Below are 27,198 nucleotides of genomic sequence, written 5' to 3' on the forward strand. Positions count from 1 at the left end.
AGACTTTTTTTTTAACAATGCGTCGCCTTTTATTGCATTTAGCTACTTTTTTTCAAAAATGCGTCATTTCATTTAGTGACGAATCTGGAAATTATAACCTCAGAAAAGCATCGCCTAATCCAGCCTTTAGCGACATTTTGTTTCCCTAACTTGAAAGTTACTTTTTAGTTTTGTTAAATTATGATTATTTGATAGATAAATTCATACAAAATAATTGATAGACAATAAAATTCAAATAAATATTGGCATAAGAGTCTAATATTTCAAATAAATGAAATATTAACTCATATAATAATTTTATTTTTAAAAAATTAATAATTTAATAAATAGTTAATACATATTCAATTGATAGGAAATAAAAATATTGTGATAAATTTAATTATTTTGAAAATTTTAATAGAGAGTTAATAAAAATATGAATAAAATCTAATAAAATATTAATTATTTTTGTTTTTTAAAATTATTTTTCAGGTACATATTATTTTCTTATTAAATTTCCAAGTATTTTTAAATAGTATTTTCGTTATTTAAAAAAGAGAACAGGAGACGCAATGTTTTACGAATGAGTCGCCTGTTCCATTTTTTTTTTTACTTTTATTCTTTAACTATTTTTTTTATACTTTTATTCTTTAACTATTTTCAATGTTTATTTGTAGATAAAAAATAAAAAAATAACCAAAGAAAAAAATAAAATTGAGAGACAAAGCGTCACTTTTAATTGTAAATGCGTCGCCTGCTCTCTTAATTAAAAAAATATATTTTTATACTTGCAACTTTTAAAAGCAAATAAACTATATTTCAAAAGCAAATTAATAACTATGAAAAAAAGAAAAGAAATAAAAAGTATCTGGTGACTCTTTTTGCTTTTTATGCGTCGACTGTTCCATCAAATTAAGGAACAAAAAATAAAACTTAGAATAGGATTTTAAAGTAAATAAACTATACTTGAAAAACAAAATAATAAAACTACCACTTTGGTAATTTTGTTTCACATATATAAAAAATATTTTCAGTATTTATTTTTAGATAAAGAATAAAAAAATAATTAAAAAAATAATGACGTTGATGGAACAAGCAATGCTTTAAGATGTAAATGCGCCGCCTGTTGTTTTAATTTTAAAAGGAAAAAAAGAATCTAAAAAAGGATTTTAAAATTTTATGCGCCTATTCTAAAAATTTTTGGCGCATTTTAAAATTTTTATGCGTGTCTTTGAATCTCTTTTCTTTTCTAAAACTTCATCAAGTACACTACCTAATAGATGTTATATTTGGAAGCAATCTAAGAGGGAGTTGAAGAGTGGGATATTTCGGGTTTCATTTTCGATTTGCCTACATTGCCGTCAAGAAGCTGGGTTTCTCTGTTTCGCCCTTGTGGTTAGCCGGGTTTCTTGTTGCTTCGTCTCCAACGTTTAGGTGAGTTGCTTTTTTCTTTGTGGTTGGCGGTGACATGTGGTGGGTTGAGTTTTTATTTTTTTTTTCTTCATTTTAACCGCAGGTTAGGTTCGTTGAGTTTTCTTAATCTTGTTTTTGTAGATATTTTGTTTTTTTGATATTGCTTGACATTGTTTTGTTAAGTTCAACAAGTATTTTATGTTGAAGATTTTCGAGATGGTCTGTTGATTCCACCACAATATCATACTTTTGTTGAAAAAGATTTGGTTGAAGAAGATGTTCTTGACGATACTACGATGACTTACAAACCATTTGTCATACAGTTGTCAAGTATTGATGAAAATGATAATGAGGATGAATATGAGAGTGGCTATGTGTGTAATATGCCTCATTAAATCTTAAGAATAATGGTAATATTCTTTAAATTTTCATTTACTAAATTACTTTTTAATAATTAATATTAATTTATTTATTTTGTATAAGTGTTAATAATTTTTTTTAATTTTTTCATATGCAATATGAGTGTATAATATCGTCAACAAGAGGATGTCAACTTCCATCTCAATGACTATTCATTCATGGAAGTTTAATTAATATTGCTTTTGCTTTTGCATATACAATAGTTTACCAAATTGTAAAAATATTTCATGCGATAATATTTAATTTATTTGATAATTATTTTGTTATAAAAAATGTTTATTTTAAATTTTTGTATTCTAATTATTTTGGATGTTTAATTTTTTTTGTATTTTAATTATTTTAATTTTTTTGTATTTATAATATCTTAATCAATTTTTAAAAAGTTATAACAAGCAAATTTAAAAAAAAAGGGCGATGCATTAGAAGAAGAAATGCATCGCCTAAAATATACTTTTAGCGACACATTGCATAAAACGATCGCCATTTGTGACCTTTAGCGACGCATTTATCAAGCTTCTCCTTTAATTGTTAAAAGGGGAATTTTGCCCGATACCCCTATATTTGAAAGCCTTTAATGAAATATACCCCTCTCCTTTCAAGGTTTTTTGTTTTACCCTTTTATTTTTTAATATTCCTAAACTACTTTTTTTTAAACATCTAAAGGAAAAATGCGAGTGAAATGCCCAACGAAAAGAGAAAAGGGAAAATGAGAGAATGGCGAAGCAGCTACCGGAAAGTTATTCAAGTGGAGAGACGAGTGGAGGAAGCATCCTAGGTTCAGCAATTAGCCCAGCCATGCCCTTCTCGGTTTTGGCCTCGAAGTCCCATCATCGACGTCTACCTGATCGGCGAGTAGATCTACAGCAAACTCCTTGGTCCTTTCTCCTCCTCCTCTTCTGGGTCTGCTTTTAATGGTGTGGTCTTTCCTGGGTTTTTCAAGAAATTTTCAAAATGGAAAAATACAATTAGAATCCTAGCATCGGAACCCTAGCTTGGTTTTTGTCATAGGGACTTGCCAAATGGAAGTTTATTTTGGAAGCCGCAGCAGGAGGAATCATCCATGGTTAGATTCAATTCTGCTATACTTTTAATCTTTTTCTCTTAATTTTATTGCTTTTCTTGCTTTAAGTAGGGAGAGAAAAAAAATAAAAAAAAAAAGAAGTGAAAATTTGTTTTAAAAATGCAAAACTTTAGCAGTTAAGTTTTGTCAAGTTTTCTGAATTCTTGACTATATATGTTTTTATGATAAATTTTTAGGTGAAGTATTCAAGAGGGCCTAATCCTACCAACTGTGAGTAATTTTTCCATCCTTTTTTTTGTTTTAATTGTCGTTGTTGATTTATAAAATTTTGTTGACCGCTGAGAAAATCTTGGAAAAGGGAGGAGAGAAGTTAATTTTTTGAAATATCAAATTTGCATTTTTGAGCAAAAGATATTGATTTTTCTTAGTTAATTATATTAAATTTTGGTCTGAAACAATGCTTTTCACTAGGGATTTTCTTCGTGTCTAAACAGAAGTTAGATTAGTTAAACATGGTTTTAGTTTTGGAAAATTTATTATTAATGTTGTTTTTTATGATCTTAATCAGCCTGCAAAGCCAAGGGATCAGACCTATGAGTTCATTTTAAGGTATGCTTGTTCAACTAGATTGCCTTATTAATTGCTTTTATGTGACTGGTTCTGTACTTTGTGATAAACAATAGTTCTACAAATCACCATCTGTTCTTTAAAGCCTATTTGATTGGTGGACCTATAAGGTATATTTTTGGGTTCACTGGAACACGGTAATGGAAGCTGTATTGAGTTGGGACAGATGAAGGTCCTATGCTGTTATTGGAAGATAGAATTTCTTTTTTTGTTCGCTTCCTTCCTTTTACTATGGCTTTATGTACCAAAGTGTCTTTGAGAGTTAAGGTCTTGGTATGCATGATAGACATGGATATTTTTTCCATGGGCATGTCATTTCTTATTTTGATTGAATCTTGAATCTATGCTTACAAAATTTCTCATTTGTAGGATTGCTACATTGACATCTACTCCCTAGAGGTTCTAATAATTTTTACTGACGATTTTGATTACCAACATCTATGGTGCCATTTTGTCAAGGGATTGCTTGTTGATGATGTATGTATTTCAAATCAACTATCTATTGTGTTAAAACAAATTCAACCTGTCAGCTGGATTTACATTTCCATCTCATACTTGTATATTGTATTACATAAATGGAGGCACAAATACACATCCATGATGCTTATGCCTCTACCAACATGAATTGTGCATAAATTATTCAAACTTTATGTTTTAAAATGTAAACAGAACTTTCTTTAATTAGAATGTAGTAGAATTATTTCAAATCACTCCTCTAGTATCTTTCGTTCTATATATATATAATACATATATATATATATATATATATGTATGTATATGTATATACTGTCATCTACAGTGCCGTTCTTGATCAAACCTCTTTGCACGAAAAAATATCTTCTGAATTTAAGAACATGTTATACACACTTTTATAAAGGTCCTATATATATATATATTTAGCATTGAACAGATCTTGAAGAGAGTGGGGCTCTGGAATATCTAAATAGGGTTAATGAATATCTAAATCCATATATTATATTGCTTCTAATATATATATATATATATGTCCCATCCCATACATGAACATATAATATGTGCATAACTTGCGACTCCAAATCTTTATAGACCTACTAGAACTCCTATTCCAAATGTACATTGGCCAAAGCATGCCATGTAGACAAATCAGCTGGAAACGAGATGTAAGGCAATCAATGTAACATCCCACATCGGTTGGAGAGGGGCACGAAGCGGTCTTTATAAGGCTGTGGATACCTCTCCCTTCAGGACGCGTTTTGTGAGCAAAACCTTGAGGCCAGGGGGGAGAGAGGGTGTGAACCCTGGGCCAAAGAGGACAATATCCTGATGCGGGTGGTCTGGGCTGTTACAGTGGTATCAGAGCCAGTATCCGGATCGGTGTGCCAGTGAGGACGCTGGGCCCCAAGGAGGGAGGATTGTAACATCCCACATCGGTTGGAGAGGGGCACGAAGCGGTCTTTATAAGGCTGTGGATACCTCTCCCTTCAGGACGCGTTTTGTGAGCAAAACCTTGAGGCCAGGGGGGAGAGAGGGTGTGAACCCTGGGCCAAAGAGGACAATATCCTGATGCGGGTGGTGCCGGAACATTACGGTGGTATCGAGCCGGTGCCGGATCGGTATGCCGCCGAGACGCCGGGGCCCCAAGGGGGAGGATTGTACCATGCCACATCGGTTGGAGAGGGGCACGAGGCGGCCTTTATAAGCGTGTGGATACCTCTCCCTTCAGGACGCGTTTTGTGACCAAAACCTTGAGGCCAGGGGGGAGAGAGGGTGTGAACCCTGGGCCAAAGAGGGCAATATCCTGATGCGGGTTGTGCGGGTACCTGATCTTGTCGGGACCCGTCCGGAATTCCTTCCCGGAACCACAGACAGCCTCGATCCCGGGGAAACCCTACCGAACTCTCCAACGGAAAATCCGGCGAGCCTCCCACAAGGGATTTACTTACCACAAACTACACCGCACCGAAAACACACTTCTAAAAATATCCTTATTCCTCCCACAATACTACAAATTGATTCCACAAATTTTTGCGACTTCAAAATAAATACGGTAATCCGAGTGCATAATAAATACAACAAGAATGAAAGAAATATTACAAGCGCAATAAAAGAAAAAGCAGGTACAGACACGACCTAAAACAATGAGGAAGATCAAGTCGCTCCGAGTGAACACCGACAACCTGGTACCTAGAGGAACGAATTTAAGAGTGTGAGATGCTAATCATCTCGGTGAGCGACCCTACTACTATACCATATAATATCACGGTAATAAGTATAAATAATAATTATTTGGAAATAATATTTTCTCTCAAAACCCTTACAATTCTCTCGGTTGGAAAGGTTCCCCTTTTAAAACAATTTCACAAAACCCTTTATCCATATTCCCGAAAACCAAGACATCAATTAAATACCGGAAGCGGTAACAATTATATTTTTAATTCCAATTCGGTTTCCAAACATTTTATTTTTAAAACACGGTTACGAAAATCATTTGATGCACCCACTATATACCGGTGGCGCCAACGGTACCCGGCGTCCCAAGGTACCGCCAGACGGAGGTTATAGAAAGAAACCAGGCATACGGTCGCGTGGCGTCCCAACTGCGCATTGCTAACCTGGTGTCCGGCCATGGGGGTGGCCGCCCTCTCCGATGGCATGCACGGGACACCCTCATAATATCAACCGCGCGCTACTCACACCCACTGCGCGCTAATCACAACCGTGTGCACACTAACCATATCACATATACCATATCACATAATCAGAACACCAGTACGTGCACGGTGCATCTAAAAATTATAAAATCCATAAATTTAAATCATAAAACAAATTTCACATTTTTCATAAGCATAGCGCGCATAATCCATCCGCTTGAACCGGGAATTTTCCCACAATTTCTTTGTAATCAATGCCATAAATTCCATGATTTTCAAATCCACCAACTCCCAAATCCATCAATTCAAATATCCACATTTTTTCCAAGCATAAATAATTTCTCGAAATATCATAATCAAATCCTATAATATTTTATGGGCATATTTCATAAAAATTGAAATCACCAACATAACCAAATATTTTCCTTGAAATATTTGAAAATCGAATCGTGCCCAATTTACCATTAAAACCACACCAATTTCAAAATCCTCAAAACCATAAAATAATTCCACATGGCATAAATTGGTGAAATACACATTTTCTTAAATCCGATAAATTCACAAATAATTCCACAATAATTCAAATAAATATTTGGCACATAGAAATTAAATTCCAAATATTTAAATCACACATTATATATTCACCAATTAAATTCCCAAAATTAATTTGAAGGTGGGTCACTCACCTGGAGCACGCAATTAACCCATGATCCACTACGGGATCAATTCTACGACTCACCGGTGCTCCTAGAACAAAATTCACAGACAGTCAAATAAATTAATATTTTATTCGGGTAAATAATACCCGGTACCCGGGGGTCAAAACACAAACGATATCTAGAATTTACGAGTTATATACCGAATCGAAGCTCGAGTGATGCTAATCACAGATCCGGTCTTAATTTAGATGATCGTGCAGACGGAGTCGGAATTTTATCGGGAAGCTTTTCGGGTTTCGGCTCCGCAATTCCCCCAAACCGTCGCGAATTGGTGGAAACGGAAGTCGGATTTGGGTTCAGGAGGTCGAACACTGCAGACTGGAGCTGGCCGGAATTTTTGGGGTACTCGCCGGAACAGTAATTTCCGGCGGGCCGCCACGTCACCAAAGCCGTCGCCGGAACAGTAATTTCCGACGGTGGCCGTTTGCTGTGAAATTTTGCAGATTTGTAGATCGTGAGGAGAGAAATCCAACGGGACCGACGGTGAGCAAAACGGAGGTCGGACGGCGGAGAAATCACCGTTTGTAGATTTTCGACCCCTCGCCGGAAAACGCTCCGATCCCGGCGCGTCGGTGGTCCGATGGCCGTGATTTTTGGTGGGTAGGCCGGACTTGAGGAGAGGATGATGGGTGTATGGCGCGTGTACTGTATATCGGCCGGAATAGTGCCGATTCGCGATGGCCGGCGGTGGAGGGGGAAAAATCGCCGCCAAACTTCGAACGTCCGATCCGGGCGCGTCCGGCGGCCGTTCGCCGTGAAATTTGGAGGTTTTGCCGGAAATGAGGTGGGCAATCTGGCTGGCCAGCGCGTGTACAGTAACTAGGCCGGAAAAACGTGAAAATGACCGGCGGCCGGCGGGTCCTCTCTCTCTCTTTCTCTCTCCTTTCTCTCTTTCTCTCTCTTCTCTCTCTTTCTCTCTCTTCCCCGAGAGTTTTTCAAAATTAAAACCCTGCGTGACACTGTTCATGCCACGTGGACCACTCAGAAGCTGACACGTGGCATTTCACTGTTCACAACCCAAAAAAAACATTAAAATAATACGGTATCCGGTAAACTTCAAACGTCCATAACTTTTTAACCACATGTCCGATTTAAGCGTGCCGCTAGTCTATGAACTCGTATCGACGAGCACTTCACAACCATGCATGAGTCAAAGCTCAATTCCCCATAAACAAAAAGTCAACTTCGGCACCCCTTGGACAGTTTGGACCGCAACTTGTTTCGTCCATAACTTTCAAACCGTAGCTCCATTTTCGACGTGCTACCAGTCTACGAACTCGTGGCATCGTGCACTTCGCCACGGTACCCTAGTCAACTCAAAATTCTCACCGAGTCAAAAAGTCAACTTTTAACCCCCTTCGGTCAACGGTCAACGGTCAACCTCGGTTAACGTGCACGGATTCCGGTGCGATTTGGGACGGGGTGTTACAGCCTTCCCCCCTTACAAAAATTTCGTCCTCGAAATTTTCGCACGTCACTGGAACAAATGAGGATTACCGATCACGCACTGCAAGGGCTCCCACGTCGCTTCCTCGACTTAGTGGTTCCTTGCCAACCAATCCATGCCCAAAACTTACTTCAAGTGGGATAGATCCAACAGGATCGTGTCCGCTTCCATCACTTGATCTTCGATGCAGAAGAAACATTCATTGATTAACTGGCTAGGCCACAAGGATTCTCCTGTAAAATCGTCGGGCGTAGTCCTGGCTCCCTGCTGCGTCATAGCAAACACCCGGCCTTGACTTGTCTGCTAGGGTCTCCTTCCTCTACCTCGACTCGATCCTGTAGACGGCTAAACTGATCCCGAAGAAACTCCTACTGGCTGACTCCCCTGGGAACTCTGTCCTGGAAATATCCCCGTACGCTGTGTCCGTCGACCTGCTTCTAGCACACTGCTACTACCATAAGGGCAATCCCTCCTTATGTGGCCTGGCTGCCCACACCGAAAGCATAAACCATCCATCTGACACTGCCCAGAATGATTCCCCCTACAAAGTGGACAAATCCGCGGAGAACCAATGCGTGATCGCGATACGAGCTTGCATCCACACCGATCGAATGGCGAGCCGGGCGGGGCATGCGATAACTATCTCTCCTCTGGAATCGCCTCGTGGGCTTAACCCATCATTGTGCGAGCACGAGCTATGGCTCTTCTTAGCTGCCCACTGTCGAGGTACTCCGCTATACGAACCTTCGAATGATACGCGCCTCGCGGTCCGTGTATCTCCTCCTGTCTCTCTAGCTCGTGCGCTGCATCCCTGGCGGACTGATAGGTGGGATGTACTGATCCAGAAAGGGTGTAGCTGATGCTCTCTTTCAATCCGTCTATGAACCTCACCTTCTTCGTGTGATCGTCGGGAATTAGGTGCATGTAGAATTCTGATAGTTCTCGGAATCTCCTCTCGTACTCACATCCTTTGTCATGTTCCCCTGTCGTAGTTCTTCGAACTCTCTCCTTCTTGCTTCACGGTAGGCAGGAGGACAAAACTCAGTAGAGAAGGCCATCTTGAACTGATCCCACGTATGCCTTGCACGAACAACTGGGCTAACTTCTCGGGTGAAAAACGTTCTCGCACCGGTAGGAAGTGTGCCGACTTGGTGAGACGATCAATGATTACCCAAATGCCGTCGTACCTTCTAGGTGTGGAAGGAAGCTTGAATACGAAGTCCATGTTGAGTTCTTCCCACTTCCACACGGGAATCGGTAAAGGTTGGAGTAATCCCGAAGGCTTCTGTCTTTCTGCTTTCACTTGTTGACAAAGCAAACACTTTGATACGAAGTCTGCCACTTCTCTCTTCATACCAATCCACCAATAATGTCATCTTGGTCATAATCGAACGCTAACCATAAAGTGCTTCTGAAGCATGCATCCTTAAACCAACAACCAACTCTCGTGACTCGATCAGCACTTTAAAAGGTTAGATTAGAACTTAAGTCTAATTTCCTCAAATACTGGTATCACCAAGTTAAGGTTGAGATTAATTCACTTGTCTTCGATTACCCTCCTAGTACTTACAATTATAAAACCCTTGCTCCTCATTGATTAACCAATAGTCTTAACCTCGACAAACATCAATCTTTCTTTTAACTAAATTCATCAAGGTCATGAATAAAATTCTCAACATCCAAATACCATTCTTGAAAACCCTAAGTTTCCCTCATTTCAAATAAATTCCATGAATCCACACCTCAAGCAATAAGGAATTTAAATCTTAATTCTAGCATCACCACCAATACTATGAACAAATCACTAGATCCTTAACCCAATAAAGTATTCCACACTTCTTAAATTCTAACTCCGTCCCAAAAATCATACTCCTTATCATTGTAAATTATCACCAACAATATCAACCACCTTGAATCGATAAAGCACCACCAATACGAACCTTAAATCTCCAAGGAAATAAGATATCAAGATCTTAGCTTCTAGAATGAAAAATAACCATGCTTAAACATCCAACCATGCCTAAGGAATCATCCTCATCTCATTAACCTCATCAACCACCAAGTAGAACTTTAGTCGCTATCCAGGAGCTTGCTTGATGCTCTACACGCTGTCGTACCTTCTCTTTGTGAATGATAGTTTAAGCACGAAATCCATATTTACATCCTCCTACTTTTACTTATCGGTGACCTAAGTACCTTTATTCGGATCTTGCAACTTCCTTTATCGTGCCAAACCACCATGTCATCCAGTGAGCATTCCATACGTCTTGGTACCCTTGGGGTGTATCGCATACTTTGAATCACGTGCTTCCTTTAAGATCTCCTTTTTGAACTCAACGATACCCTGCTTTGGATTCTTAATTGGCGATACTTAACCTTAAGTCGCTTTTGGAAAAACCATAACAATAAACAAATAATAAAATATATTTTTCAAATATACCTAACTTGCATAGGCAATTGTTAAAACTCCACATTGAAAATCATATCTTAAAATCCATAGCATAAAATAAAATATGCACGCTTGTAATGGAGGTACGTACGACACCTTCTACATGTTACGTAATCCATGATTCCACCTGTCGCCGACACTCTGCTACCAATACAAACCAGGGTGGTTGCCTATATTGGCCGTCCAATTCCCCGGGCTCGTAGGCAACATGATCATGGGGCTAGCTCTACATGGACCACATTGGTTCGCCGCCTCCATATGGTGCAGTATAATATTACACAATATAACATACAAATACATGTATGAACAAAAACCAAAAATACTTGAATAAAACACTTTTAATTTCAAATACCACTTTGAAAAGCATTTAATTTTTTGATAAACGATCGGAAAAATATTTGACGCCTTGAAATCGATCGACACACATCCTTAGGCAATCATCCTTCTTCTCCATGAACGAAACGGATACCATTCACGATGATAAGCTTGACCTTCAAAAAGAAAAGGCATCCTCGACCATCGACTAGGGCATAGGAATTTCCCGTTAGGCTAGATGATCCTAATTGACACCCTCGAAGATTAGAGTTATTCAAACTCGGGCAACGAATTTACTTCGAGACAAATAGAAAGAACGCTTTCACACGGGTAAAACGAGAGATTAAACACGGATAGGATGCACAACAATGCACAGTCCCTTAGGAATACTAGAACCTAGAGCTCTGATACCACTGTAACAGCCCAGACCACCCGCATCAGGATATTGTCCTCTTTGGCCCAGGGTTCACACCCTCTCTCCCCCCTGGCCTCAAGGTTTTGCTCACAAAACGCGTCCTGAAGGGAGAGGTATCCACAGCCTTATAAAGACCGCTTCGTGCCCCTCTCCAACCGATGTGGGAGGGAGAGGTATCCACAGCCTTATAAAGACCGCTTCGTGCCCCTCTCCAACCGATGTGGGATGTTACAATGGTATCAGAGCCAGTATCCGGATCGGTGTGCCAGCGAGGACGCTGGGCCCCAAGGAGGGAGGATTGTAACATCCCACATCGGTTGGAGAGGGGCACGAAGCGGTCTTTATAAGGCTGTGGATACCTCTCCCTTCAGGACGCGTTTTGTGAGCAAAACCTTGAGGCCAGGGGGGAGAGAGGGTGTGAACCCTGGGCCAAAGAGGACAATATCCTGATGCGGGTGGTCTGGGCTGTTACAATCAATGTATCGTACAAGTTCACCTATTTTACTTCAGTATCAATATTAACGTAGCTATAGGACATTTGTAGTAAAAATTATTGATTGAAAGAACTACGTAGCAGCATAAGTTATTTTATTTTATTTTCTCATTGTGGATTGCATGTTTTTGAATATTTATTTGCTAATTACATGCTGATTGTATTAGACTGCTGGGTTTGTATAGCATTCTAAAATTAGTAAAACTTGATGCATTCTAACTGGTGCATCTTTTGCCTTGTGAAATGTCTTTATGATTCTTTTGAGGAAGAAGCTGGATATTTTCAGTTTCCTACGACAATAACATCGAATGATATTGATGAAATATAGAAGTTTCTTGATGCCGCTGTTGATGCAAGGTATTCACTTTTTAGCTTTTAGTAAATTAGTTATTCTAGTCCCCTTGATGACGACCCAGATAGCAATGACCTCTTCTTTTTACCCCTAAGTCCAGGTGGTTAGGCCTAGAGCATTGGGGGAAAAAAAAAAAAAAAAGGATATTCCAAACATGATGTACTGGATGAAACAATTTTAATTATGTAAATATGGTAATCCTGCATTTGGATGGCATAAGTGATGCTAATTGTGTAGAAGTTCTTTTCACCAATGATGAGAACCACAGACGAATTTATGTTGTTTGCATTAGTTTCTCTGAATTACATTTAGTCTAGAATATTTGTAATTAATTTTTCACTGCTAGTTGCATCTTAGTGTATAATTATTATTTTTTTCCCACAGACTTTATCATTGATTTATTGCACTATTTATAATTTTAATTGATCATAGTTTACAGTTGTGAGGGTCTGATTATTAAGACTTTGAATAAAGATGCTACATATGAGCCTTCCAAGCGGTCACTAAACTGGCTGGAACTAACAAGAGCATTGTCACACAAAGCAAGGTCATCCCAATTATATGATAACGTCTTTCATCAGCTTCTGACATTTCCCTTATCCCTTTTGTTTCTTCCTCCAAAACATGGTTTTCTTCATTCAAGATAAAGGATTAAATAATGCCTTTGTTCGTTAACATGAAATGTTAACATTAAATTTATGATACATTTTGCTACATATAATTATATAATCTGGCTTTTGGTTGTATTTTTTTCTGTTATTTTAAATTCCTTTTCTCTGGTTCACTCAATTCCACTTTTTGTAAGTCTTAAAAAGCAATGTACCCTGGTGGTTATCTGTAGATGTTACAAGCTTATCTCCAAAAGCAACAGAAAAGGATGTTTATGATTTTTTCACTTATTGTGGTGCAATTGAGCATGTTGAAATTATCAGGTAGAGTCTTTCTGCACAAATCAATAGTAGTCCATGGAACCATGAGGGCAATAGTGGCTCATCAATAACAAATCAATAGAAATAATTTCCATTGGATGGGAAAGACAATTTAGTTCCCACCAAATTCTAAAATTATTTATAAGGATCTTCATTTTCAGGATGTTTTGTTTCCAGGATCTTAGCGTTTATGAAGATTGATATATGGGCATCACTTATCTTTTATTCAACTAAAGCACCTAAATTTCTAGAGTATTCTTTCTTTAGCTATCTAAAATTCTCTGCATTGTAAAACTTGCAACTGAAATTGCCACTATCTTCTGTACTAGGTTCCACCATATCATGCCTACTAAAATGACCATAAATTGAATGGAAGTCAACTACTTGCACTCGATAATGTATTTGCATAATTTCTATTGTGTCATACATAATATGTATGCTATTTGTTGAGAATATACATCCATTTTTCTTATATTTATGATTTACCATGTATTTTTGGTATGCTTGTAGAGAAGCTCTTGGTGTAGCAAGAGTTGTAGTTGCAATGGTTGGTTTATCTATAATTCTTTTGTTAGGAGTCCTTGATTGGGATGATTGCTTAAGTGGGATATTAGCATGGGATACCTTGGCTTGGTTTGTCGTTCTAGAGTGGGCATGGCCAGGCAACTGACAAATCTTGGTAATGTAACCTGGATGTCTAGCTGTGTTGCCAAGTTACTTCAGTCCTTCTCTCTGAGCTGGCTAGCTGCATTTGGTGTTCTTCAAGCAGCTTATTTCTTTATCCACTACTTGTTTGCAAGTCATTTTTGATCTCGAGATTAGTTCACAAACAATTTGTAATTTTTTCTATTTGCACACTACATCTATCTTGTATGATATAAAATTATATTCAAAATTTGTTAATGTTTCCAAGGTGTTTTTGTCATGCTTCTCTTAATTTGGAATCAATGAGTATGTCATCATTAAATATTCTTTTGGCCATTGTGTTGTTGGTAGTATTTATATTTATATCCTATATACATATGTTTGTCTAAATATTTATATTTATATTTTAGCCTTTTCAATATATATGGTATATTTGATGGTTTGCTGTCAACAAAAAAATAAATAAATAAATAATAGTATGGCAAGAACTATTATGTATGAGCCTATGTGCTTGCTGAAAAAATTACTGACAGTTTCCTTCAGTAATTACCGATGCACCATCGATAATTTACAATTATCCATCCGACAACTTCGATGATGCATGTTTCCACCAATAACATGCTAAATATAACTTTATTAATGATCCTCAACAAAAGAATCTACAAAAAGACTGGAAAAAGTGGGAAAATTCCAAATAAAGTTGATTACTGATGATGCATCGGTAATTACCAAAGCCGATGGTTACAACTATAATTACCATACCTTATCGGTAATTTCAATTTGTCATGTATTTTCAAAGCAAATCATCACAATTTAATACGACAACTTTGATAATATGTGTTTCCATTAAGAACATGCAAAATATAGCTTTATTAATGATCCTCAACAATACAATCCACAAAAAGTTTGGAAAAACTTAGAAAATTTCACCCAAAGTTGATTATCGACGGGTCATCGGTAATTACTGATGCAACCATCGGTAATCCATATTAGGAGTCCCAATGTTTGCTGGAAAAATTACCGGCAGTTCCATCGGTAATTACCGAAACCCCGTCCGCAATTTCAATTTGACCATTTTTGGGGTTTCTTCTCTTTAGGATCATTGAAGAATGTATATTGTGCATGTTGTTGCATTTAACACACATTAGGGAACTTGTGGGGGCAAAAAAATTGGTAAAATATGATTACCATAAAGGTTTCGGTAATTAGCGATGTAACTTACGGTAATTTTTCAAACAAGGACAAATAGATTACTGTAGGTTTCATTGGTGATTACCTAAGGCTCTACGGTAATCAAATTTTTGTGCTAATTTGAGAACTTTTTCAGAACTTATGGGGTTTTTTTTTCTCTTTAGGTTCATTGAAAAATGTATATTTTTCATGTTGTTGCATTTAACACACATTAGGGGACTTGTGAGGGCCAAAAAATTGGTAAAATGTGATTACCATAGGAGTTTCGGTAATTACCGATGAAATCTATGGTAATTTTTCTAGCAACTACAAATTGATTACTGTAGGTTTTATCGGTAATAACCGAAGGCCATACGGTAACCAAATTTTGTGCCAATTTGAGAACTTTTAGGGTTTTTTCTCTTTAGGATCATTGAAGAATGTATATTTTGGATGTTGTTGCATTTAACACATATTAGGGGACATGTGAGGGCCAAAATATTGGTAAAATATGATTACCATAGGGGTTTCGATAATTACCTATGAAACCTACAGTAATTTTTCCGGCAACTACAAATTGATTACCGTAGGTTTCATCGGTAATTACCGAAGACTCTACGGTAATCAAATTTTTGTGCCAATTTGGAACATTTTTAGAACTTTTGAGGTTTTTTTCTCTTTAGGATCATTGAAAAATATATATTTTGCATGTTGTTGCATTTAACACACATTAGGGGACTTGTGGGGGCCAAAAAATTGGTAAAATGTGATTACCATTGGGTTTTCGGTAATTACCGATGAAACCTACAGTAATTTTTCCAGCAACTACAAATTGATTACCGTAGGTTTCATCGATATTATCGAAGGCCCTACAGTAATCAAATTTTTGTGCCAATTTGAGAACTTTTTCAGAAATTTTGGGGTTTTTTCTCGTTAGGATCATTGAAGAATGTATATTTTGCATGTTGTTGCATTTAATACACATCCGGGGACTTGTGGGGGCCAAAACATTGGTAAAATGTGATTACAATAGGGGTTTCGGTAATTACCGATAAAACCTATGGTAATTTTTTCAGTAACTGCAAATTGATTACCATAGGTTTCATCGGTAATTACCGAAGGCCCTACGGTAATCAAATTTTTGTGCCAATTTGAGAACTTTTTAAAATTTTTGGGATTTTTTCTCTTTAGGATCATTGAAGAATGGATATTTTGCATGTTGTTGCATTTAACACATATTAGGGGACATGTGAGGGCCAAAAAATTGTAAAATGTGATTACCATAGGGGTTTCGGTAATTACCAATGAAATCTATAGTAATATTTCCAGCAACTACAAATTGATTATTGTAGGTTTCATCAGTAATTACCGAAGGCCTTACGGTAATCAAATTTTTGTGCCAATTTGAGAACTTTTTTAGAACTTTTAGGATTTTTTCTTTTTAGGATCATTGAAGAATGTATATTCTGCATGTTGTTGCATTTAACACACATTAGGGGACTTGGGGGGGACAAAAAATTGGTAAAATATGATAACCATAGGGGTTTCGGTAATTACCTAAATTTGCAAGTGAAATAACCTAAATTTGCAAAATGCTTAACCCATTGAACAAGTATGGGAGGGATGGAGATAGGTACACACATAGGAGTTGTCAAATTCACTATCAGTCACCCTTTGAACCACTTAAGAATAAGCTAAAGACGATAAGGACGCCAGACCATGACATGGAGATGAGTTAGTATCCTTTCGTCCTCATATACATAAATATAGGCTTTAACAACAAAACAGATCCTAAATGTTTAAGTGAGCAGCGTGTGAAGGGCTTTACATAAAAGGCAAAAAAGTAACAATAAAACATTCATAAAAAAGGCACAACTCCAAGTTGATTACTTAAAATTTCCTTATGAAGAGACACGAAAATTACAAAAACAGAAAAGAATATGTAGCATATAACTATTACATACAACCCTATTATCTGGAGTAGGGTAGAACTACGACCTCCATGGTTGCTTCAAGTGCATATTTCCTATACATTTTAAGCACTAAATTTACGGGAGCATCATGCTCTTACTGTCTATTATCTATTCTCCTATCATTCAGCTTATTTTTCATCACTCAAAAGGTAAACTATTTGTTCGGTGTATTCATGTTTTCTTATCTTTGTATTTACCAAAAACTTACAGAACAAAGCGTTTATGTGAGATCCCACATCGGTTGGAAAGGGGAACGAAGCATGCCTTATAAGAGGGTGTGGATACCTTTCCCTTGAGAGGCCTTCTTGTGAGAAAGCAAAACCGTGAGGGGTAGGATTGGGCTCACCACCTAGCTTCCAAAGCGGACAATATCTCGGTTGGGCCTAGGAGGCTCAGGTCAGGGGGACTGGCAGGTGTAGGGGTGGGACCCCTAAGAGGCCTTTTAAAATCGTGCAGGCTAGGCCCAAAGCGGACAATATCTCATGCGGCTGGACTGACTGTTACAGATGGTATTAGAGCCGGATCCGGATCGGTGTGCCAGTGAGGACGCTGGGCCCCAAAGGGGTGGATTGTGAGATCCCACATCGATTGGAAAGGGGAACAAAGCATGCCTTATAAGAGGGTGTGGATACCTTTCCCTTGAGAGGCCTTCCTATGAAGAAGCAACCCCGTGAGGGGTAGGATTGGGCTCACCACTTAGCTTCCAAAGCGGACAATATCTCGGTTGGATCTGGGAGGCCCAAGTCAGCGGGACTGGCAGGTGTACGGGTGGGACCCCTAATCACTAAGAGGCCTTTTAAAACCATGAGGGCTGGGCCCAAAGCGGACAATATCTCATGCGGGTGGACTGGACTGTTACAGTTTATGTCGTAGTAAAAATAACTATGTACTCCTTTGATGTTTGTATTATAGGATTTTGGGTTGCAATAGATACGGAAAGTGGTGGGTCTACAATTGTTTATAGCTAGTTTGGTGGTTCTTGCTCTCAATTCATCATACAGCTCTTCACAACCTGTGCCCTCAAGGTAATTACTCTCTCTCTCTCTGCTCAATGATTTTTTTCTATTTGAATCTGCAATATAGGGGTTTAGTTACTTTATTCATCAGGGTGTGACTTGAAGCTAGCATAATGAAAGGCTATTCAACTCTGTCCACTCATAACATTGCTTTTCCTGTTTTCCCTAATCCTAAGATGTCAAGAACCTAATTTTTTATTTTAAAATTTTTTATAAATTTTAACTGAAATAAAACAGCATATAGAAATGTAAACTGTACAAGAATGCTAACAGATTAAACAAAATTGGTGATTGTTATGCTGTCATTAATGTTTAAAATTATAATTTTAAATATGATTATAATGTATAAGACATTTTCAGTAACTTATTTCCCTTGTTTCATTTCTTGGTCAGCCTGGCTGAAATTGAACTGCAATATTTTACAACTGAGATAACATCACCATCAGGTCCTTTTGCTCTTTCTCTTGCAAAGCATCTACAATCAATTGGTGCTAAAATGTATGGGGCTTCTGGTGTTCACACTACCTAGAATAAAAACAGGTAACTCTGCGCTCTGTAACTTTTGTTTTAGAAGCTGATTTGAACCATGAGGTTAATACAATTGAAAAATTGGTAACTGTATTCACATTGACCATCTCTTGTGCGTTTTGTTTTCAAAAAATGAATTACTTGCTACATTATGGTATTTGCATGGTGACACTGAATGCAGATGTTTGGAAGTGAGGCAGCAAAACTGTTGAATTATGTTGAATGCTTCCTTGATGGTTATAAAAAAGGAACCAAAATTTTAAAGGCATGCATAGATGCTGGAATTGAAGGTTTCCCAACATGGGTGATAAACGGGCAGGTGAGAAAGCGTTAAATTCATTCATTGGATTTTATTGATTACTCAATTTGGAGAAGATGAAATTGCCATTGAAGTTTCTCCCCTCCCGACATTTTATTTTCTCGCCCTTTGAAATTCATCCATTTCTCATCAAAGACTTGCAGGTTTTGAGTGATGAACAAGAGTTGTCATATCTTGCACAAGCATCCGGTTTCGATGTAAAATGAATCTAGTCTGCCCACATAGGATGATTCTGTTCAAATTGTGTTGTTTCACATATGTATAGATTGAATAGTGTCCTTGTGATTTACATAGTAATCAGATTCGAACTGCAATATTTGTACATCTTCTAAGTTTTTTTTTGCTTTCTTTAAAAAGATGAGGCAGCTTTACAATAATCAGATTCGAATTGCAATACTTTTACATCTTCTGAGTTTTTTATGCAATCTTCATTTTTGTTTCTCACCTGTAAAAAGATAAACTCTTCGTTGCAAGCATAAATAGAAAACCAACTAAGCAACCCATTATATCAACAATTGAAGATCTACCAAAACCATCAAGTGGACCAAAATTGAAATCCAGAACCAAAGGACTAATGAGGAAGCAAACCATATTCCAAGCTATGGCTCCCAAAGCCCAAAGAGAACATTCAATTGCTTCTCCGACCTCCTTAATGCAGATTTTTCAAAAGAAACCTTGGTGAGCAATGTCAAAAACTTAAAAACACCCACAAATCCTAGTAGAATCGAAACAAAACCCCCATTTGCTAAAGATCCAGAATCTTCCGATCCACCATTCAAGTAATTCTAAAGCAGCAAAGAAGAAATAACCACAAGCGAGAAGGTAACCTTGTATTAGATCTAAAATAAAGGACATCCAGATTTTTTAAAATTTTTTTAAGGATGTAATGGATATTAAAGGGAAAAACAAAAAAGTTCACCAATGCATTGGTATATATCATTATGACCTTTCTAAAAAGGGCATTAGGCCAAATTCCCCTTGTTAAAATGCTGCAGTTTTTAGTGATGCTTTTATTTAATTTTTAGCGATGCTTTTTCTTGCGTCGCTAAAGGTTAAACATCAAATTTTTAGCATTGCATGTTTCTTAATATTTAGCGACGTATTTTTGTATGCGTCACCTTTTCTTTAATATTAGACGACATTATTAATGCGTCTTCTTTTGTCTTATGATTTTAGCGACACTACGTTAGACGACATTTTATGTTCACGTCTCTTTTTATTTTGTTTAACGCATTAATTGCATCGCCTATCATTGCGATTCTTGTAGTGAAATCAACATTTTCTACTTAGTGAAAAATGGCATCACCTTCTTCACAAACCCCCTTCTCAGCCAAATTTATAGTAAAATGCTGCATTTCAGAGGTGGTTATCCCTGCAAAGCCAAAACCTAATGAAGTAAAAAAGCTTTCTGATATGGATGACCAAAAAGGGTTGGGAGGATATTTTCCTATAATTTGGTTTTACCAAATAAAAAAAAAAAAAGAAAAAAAACCGTTAATGGAAGTGGAAGGGAAAGAGAACAACCCAGTCAAGGTGATCAAGGAAGCACTAGGTAGAGCCCTGGTGTACTATTACCCTTTAGCTGGTAGACTTAAAGAAGGGCTAGATGGGGAGCTTTTGGTAGATTGCAATGGTGAAGGGGTTTTGTTCATTGAGTTTGAAGCAGATGTTAGTTTTGAACAGCTTGGTCATCTAGTTGAACCCCCTTTGCCATATATTGACGAGATTTTCAATAATTTTCCATCTTATAATGGTTTCCTTGGTTATCCTTTACTGTTCCTTAACAGCTTTATTGTTTGACTTCTTATTTTGTGTTTGATGGAATTTGTTGAAGGGTATTTTGATTTAGGTGACAAAGGAAGTAGAAATAAGTTGAATTATTTGAGTAAAAGGTGGATACTCTTGGCGGAGAAAGAAATATAAAGTATGGCTAATATATATATATATATATTTTAATATAATTGTTATATATGTTGTGGAAGCAATAGCTTTCTATTTATATAAATAAAAAATTTATTTATTGGCCAACTAAATTATTTATGAATGTTCTACGAAATCAAATTAAACTTAAACACTTACATATATTAATATTCTAAGAAGTCAAATCAAACTTAAGTACTTATATAAAAATTCTTCATCAGTCTTCATACCTTACTTTACCACCTAAATAGTTCTAAAAAAGCATTTATTTATTTTTAATTTTTCTTGAGAAATGTGCAATATTAATTGCAACCGCTCAAAAACCATTTAGCCATCAAGTAAATATTAGAAAAAGAAAAAGTTGTTCTTTCTACAGTAATAAATGTCTCTTTACGCAACAAGAGATTTGTTCCCTTTCTATTGGCCGAATAATTTCCAATTACTTTGTTGTTTAGAAACATATTACCGAACAATTTAAAAAATGCCCAACATGTTTAAAATGCTCAATTGCAAGGTAAATTTTAGTACTGGAAAAAGGAGATTTTGGTGGGAAGTAGTTCTCGAAAATGAAAAAGCATTGTAAGCTTGGATTTTGGTGTTCGTGTACCAAAGCAGTCAATGTTTTCTAGTTGGGAAAATTTTTAGTAGTAGAGGACAATATCCATATAATATGCTTTTAGAGCATCTCTACTGGCAAATATCATTTTACCGTTGGAATTTTTAAAATTTAGTATTGATATGATTTTCTAATGATAAATATCAACACCAATATCAAATTTTAACATGATCTCTCCAATTGTATGTGTAAAATATAACATTGACAAATAAAAAAATTTATTTAATCAAATGTTTAAGATGTTTGAGCTTATAAATCTCATCTAGTTTTACTTTTTAACAATTAAAAAAGAAAATTACATATAGACCCACAAACTTTATTATAGTGGAATCTACTATAAGATTTATCAACTACAGGTTGTGTCAAATTTAACAGAAATAAATATAATTGATAAATTTTGCAATTTGCTATTGGAGAGGTCTAGAACCACTTGTATATCAAAATTTGACAATCCAATAACATTCAAAATGCTCCTACATTTCAGTAGTATTTTATCTTATTGTATTATTTTGGCCGGTGCATTTTCAATACTTATTATATCACCATTTGTGTACATAAGGATAATATTAAAAATAAAACGTGATGAGTGTTATTGCTAAAATTTAAAAAATTCTTATACAGAACTGGCACGCGAAAGCTTTTATTTTTTATTTTTTGTTTATTGTTTTTGTTTTGTCTTTTCATTTCTGGATTTTCCTCAAAAAGGTATCAACTGCAGATTACAAGAGGCATGGATATTTGCAATTACATGTGTGGCCACATTTGCCACGCTACTAAGTGAGACTTCACACTTACAAGAGTTTTTTTTTTTTTTGGGGTAATGGCTTAACATTTCAACACATGTACCGTAGTACTTTTTTGAAATTCCAATTTTATCCTTTCTTTCCCCCTCTGTCATTTCTTACACTAATCTTTATTATACTTTTTTAATAATTTTTTTTAAAGTACTTGTTTTTTTGTTTAGGATCTTTTTTTTTTTTTTCTTTTTTTGAGAATCTGTTTTGATCATTGATATACTAGTTAATCTCCGTAAGCAATATATGGCTGATTTTGTGAAACATCTATTAATAAAAAATAAAAAATAAAAGGTTAGGGAGAAAGTAATAACACATATTATGTATTTTAAAGGAAAATTCCCTGAAGGTTAAAATGGGAAATCTACAAAACTAATCTATACCATGTCTCTGGTCAACCAGCTAGCATGGCAAATTGGCCAAAAAAAACTTTCTCTGAAACAAAATCAACATTTTTCCACTTAATGAAAAATGGCATCTCCTTCTTCACAAACCTCCTTCTCAGCCAAATTTGTAGTAAAATGCTGCGTCTCAGAGCTGGTTGTCCCTGCAAAGCCAACACCTAATGAAGTGAAAAATCTTTCTGATATAGATGACCAAAAAGGGTTGAGAGGATATTTTCCTATGATTTGGTTTTACAAAAAAAATGATAAAAAACCATCAATGGAATTGGAAGGGAAAGAGAAAGACCCAGTCAAGGTGATAAAGGAAGCACTAGGTAGAGCCCTGGTGTACTATTACCCTCTAGCTGGTAGACTCAAAGAAGGCCTCGATGGGAAGCTTTTGGTGGATTGCAATGGTGAAGGGGTTTTGTTCATTGAGGCTGATGCAGATGTTAGTTTTGAACAACTTGGTCATCCAATTCAACCGCCTTTTCCATATGTTGATGAGATTCTCAGTAATTTTCCAGCTTATGATGGTATTCTTGGTTGTCCTTTGTTGTTGATCCAGGTAATTACTCTTATTTATTTATTTATTTATGTTTTGCCTTCTTTTTCTTATGGGTTCAATTAAGTCTAGATTCATGAACAAAATAAATAAATTAAAAATAAAAAAATGTAGTCTAGAATCCAAAATTCCTATTAAAAAATACATAATATTAAAATAAATATAGGTAACATTATAAAAGAAGATTACCTTTAACTATTTATAATTACCGGAATGAAATTGGAAATTAAAAATTTAAGTCCTTAAGTTTCTGAGTAGGAATCATGCCCTCCAAAAAAGGAAAAAATAAAATAAAAATTGAAGTTTAAAATTTTCCAGGAAATAAGAAAAAATGACATCCCTATGTTGGAGGGAATCATTTTTATTCAACTTAATTTCCATCCAATTTTGGAAATTAAATTCCTTACAGTCCAAAATTTTCTCATATCCAAAACTACCCGTATAATTATAAAGTATTTCTTTTCAAATTAGAATCTCATACTGACATGAGCTGAACCAAATTGATCAACGGTATATACACACAAAAAAAAAAAAAAAAAAGGTTAATTGTATATTGGTACTTTTAAAGTTTAAAATTGTGCCCTTTAAACTTTAAAGTTTGGACTGCATGAATTAAATACTGAAATTTCAAATTTGATGCAAATTGATCCGATCAGGGTTTAATAGTGCCATTAGATGATGTTATAGTTCACTTTTTTAACAAAAAATAGTTTTTGTGAAAAAAAAAATTGTTACTTTTTTATTTTATATTTATGATTTTTTTTTTGAAAAATTGTATTCATTTATATTTTATTTAAAATAAAAAATTCCAAAAAATTAAATATTTTTGAACCTAGAATTAAACAAAAAAATAAATATATAAAAAAAATTCTATCTAATACAAATATATTTATTAGATCAAAAATAAAATAAAATAATTAATTAGACAAAAACTAATAACAATTTTTATTCTCAAAACTACAAAAAATTATACTAAAATAAAAAAAAAAATTGACCAAAAATTAGACAAAAAAATAAAATTGAAATTTTTGGTCTAATAAAAATATTTTTGTTAGATAAAATAATTTTGTTTGATAAAAAATTAATAATAATTCTTTATGCCCATACCATAAAAAAATTAGGCCATGATTAAAAAATAATTAGACCCAAAAAAAGACAGCAAATAAAAATAAAAATAAAATAAACATATACAAATTAAAAATATTCTTTATTTTTTATTTTGGTTTAATAAAAATAATAAAAGATATTTTGGTCTAATAATTTATTTTTATTAGACCAAAATAAAAAAACCATAAAAATTATTTTTATTTTTATCTATTTTTTATTTTTTTGTTGAGATCTTTTTTTTTTAAGGCTCTGGGCATAAAAAATATTATTAATTTTTAGTCTAATAAAATTATCTTTTTTAATTTTTTAGATAAAAAATTCCATTTATATTTTTTGGTCTAATTTTAGATCCAAAATTTTTTAATTCTTTTAGAATTTTAATTTAAATAAAATAGGAAATAGATACAATTTTTCACATAAAAAAATCATTACTATAAAATGGAATAATAATGAATTTACTTTTTCAATTTTTTTATTTTTATGTTTTGTTGGAAAAACAAATTATGATATTAGTGTGATAGTACTACATTCCCATCATTTTAATAACGTTGTTTATCCTGTTAGCCAATTGGATCATTTGTATCAAATTTGAAATTTTCGGATTCAATTTATGCAACTTCAAACTTTAAGATTTAGATTGTACAATCGTAAAACTTTAGCCTACTAATATGCAATTAACCTTGGAAAAAATTAAAAAAAGTACATATTGTTGTACAGCCCAAGCTTGAAAGTTTACCAAACAATTATATGCACACCCACAAATAGAAATTTGGGCAACAAAGAAATCTCATACAAATCTCAAAGCAAATATATATATATATATATATATATATATATATATATATTCACAAGATAAAGGCTGCACAAGCAGCAAGAATAATCTAAAAGACAAAACAAGCAATAAGCATATAACCAAACATGAACAAGAGCAAAGAAAAATGAGGCACAAAGAAATTTATGTGGTTCAATTGTCTATGCTATGATCCACCCCCACAGGACAATCAAGAAAAAATCTCTTGTATTAATCTGGAAAAATTACAGGCTTTACAATCAGAATGTTCAAATCCTAGGAAAAGAGATACCCAGGAGATATCTAAGAGCTTCCTCAAGAATACAAGATCTATCTAACTCTCAATCTCTACCCTCTCCGTTGTTCATACCCTCTCTTTTTCATATAAACCATAGAGTTATATCAATAAACATGGGCAAAATGACATTTCAAGCATTTAAGAATTAGAACACACCACAGCGCTACATAACCAGCGCCACGGCCCCCAAGTTTCTGCCTAAAATCACCAACTCTTGATGCCGTCGTAGCGCTATGGCGTTATAAAGCCAGTGCCGCAACACTCGAACAGCCACTGACCATGGCGCCTTGCCTCTGTCCAATGGGTGCTGCAGTTACTTTCAGCTTCTTCTTTTTCTCTTCTCCTCCATTAGTCTCACATAGCTTCACACAAGCTATATTAAAGCTTAATAACTCTAAATACAGAGTCACAACCTCCACACAAATATATATAGCTTTATGTTTGTCTTATTATTTATTTATTTTATAATAACTTGAAACACCCATTTCATTCATTTACTTTTCCCTTATGTTGTGTATGTATATATATATATATATATAGGTTATTCGTATGAGCTGTGGAGGTTTGATTCTGGCCATAAACTTTACTCATGTAATGTTGGACGGATTTGGACTATCTCAGTTTTTAAACACATGTGGAGAGATTGCAAAAGGTATAGAAGAACCATCTATTCAACCTGTTTGGCAAAGAGAATTACTAAATGCCAGAAACCCACCAAGAATAACTCAAATCCACCATGAATATCTACAAGAAGCTACTGATATTGACCACCCAAACTTCCATCAAACGGAAGCAATCAACCGTTCTTTCTTTTTCGGTCCCGATCAAATAATGGCCATTCGAAACCATCTTCCCCCTCACCTTGTTAATACTTGCACTCGTTTCGAGTTACTAACGGCTTGCATATGGAAATGTCGAACACTTGCTCTAAATATGGACCCTGAAGAGGTTGTTCAAGTTTCATGCGTATTCAATGGACGGCATAAAGACATCATCAATGATTTAAGTTTGCCACCAGGATACTATGGCAATGTGTTTTCCTACTCCGCTGCAGTCTCAAAGGCCGGAGTTTTATGCGAAAAGCCGTTGGGATATGCAATGGAGTTGGTGAAGTTAGCAAAATCTAAAATGGATGCTGAGTACATAAGATCAGCTGCAGATCTTATGGTGATCAAGCGACGTCCTCGAGAGAAACTTAAAGGGAACTACATTGTTTCCGATATAACAAGACTTGGGTTGGAAGATGTCGATTTCGGATGGGGTTTGCCTGAATATGCTGGACCTCCAATGACTTACCCTTATCTTGGCTGCAATGTCAAGTACAAAAGCAAAGGGGAAGATGGAATTTTGGTGCTGATATGTCTGCCATTGTCGGTCATGGAGAGGTTTCAACAAGAGCTTACTAAAATAATCACCATTCCAAGAGGGACCTAATTCCTATGTAATATTAAACACATTCAATATGCTTAAGACAATTATATCAGTACTCTAAGATTCCAAGTCAAGCATGCATCTTTTGATTGAGAAATAAATTAGGATCCTTCATCTGCCGCTGCTTGTTTCTTTTTCATCGATGTCTAATTATCTATTTTCGTTTTTCAAGCTCCAATTAATTTTGAATTTTCAATCTAATGGATAATGTAAATATCATGTTATCCACAACAAATTTAAAATGATAATTAAATTTAAATTATAAACATGTGTATTAACCAATTACCGTTGGTGACAAATTTTAATTAGAATATTTAATTATATTATCAATTATATTAAAATTTTAAAATTGAATATTTAATGATAATAATTTAAATTGCCATTTGACAATAAATTCTATTGATAATCATTCATTAATTTTTGTATTTTTTAAA

General features: G+C 35.3%; 1 protein-coding gene and 1 pseudogene across 1 annotated transcript; both read left to right on the forward strand.

Annotated features, from left to right (window-relative positions):
* The first annotated feature begins 2,526 nt into the window (after positions 1-2,526).
* LOC125422679 (thiol-disulfide oxidoreductase LTO1-like) lies at positions 2,527-19,066 on the forward strand (annotated as a pseudogene).
* A 3,529-nt stretch (positions 19,067-22,595) lies between these two features.
* On the forward strand, positions 22,596-26,834 carry LOC107415678 (alcohol acyl transferase 1 allele RGa-like). The gene is made up of 2 exons (XM_060814722.1): positions 22,596-23,141; positions 25,874-26,834. Exons 1-2 carry the CDS (start codon positions 22,662-22,664, stop codon positions 26,765-26,767), a joined length of 1,374 nt encoding a protein of 457 aa, XP_060670705.1. The 5' UTR covers positions 22,596-22,661; the 3' UTR covers positions 26,768-26,834.
* Positions 26,835-27,198: the final 364 nt, after the last annotated feature.

Source organism: Ziziphus jujuba, chromosome 2 (assembly GCF_031755915.1).
Source record: "Ziziphus jujuba cultivar Dongzao chromosome 2, ASM3175591v1".
NCBI classification, from domain to species: domain Eukaryota; kingdom Viridiplantae; phylum Streptophyta; class Magnoliopsida; order Rosales; family Rhamnaceae; genus Ziziphus; species Ziziphus jujuba.

What these genes read in the sequence shown, in the direction of transcription:
- LOC107415678 (XM_060814722.1), top strand. Translation starts at nt 22,662, where the DNA reads ATGGCATCTCCTTCTTCACAAACCTCCTTCTCAGCCAAATTTGTAGTA. An exon ending in GTCCTTTGTTGTTGATCCAG is followed by an intron (nt 23,142 to 25,873) that starts GTAATTACTCTT and finishes ATATATATATAG; the next exon opens with GTTATTCGTATGAGCTGTGG.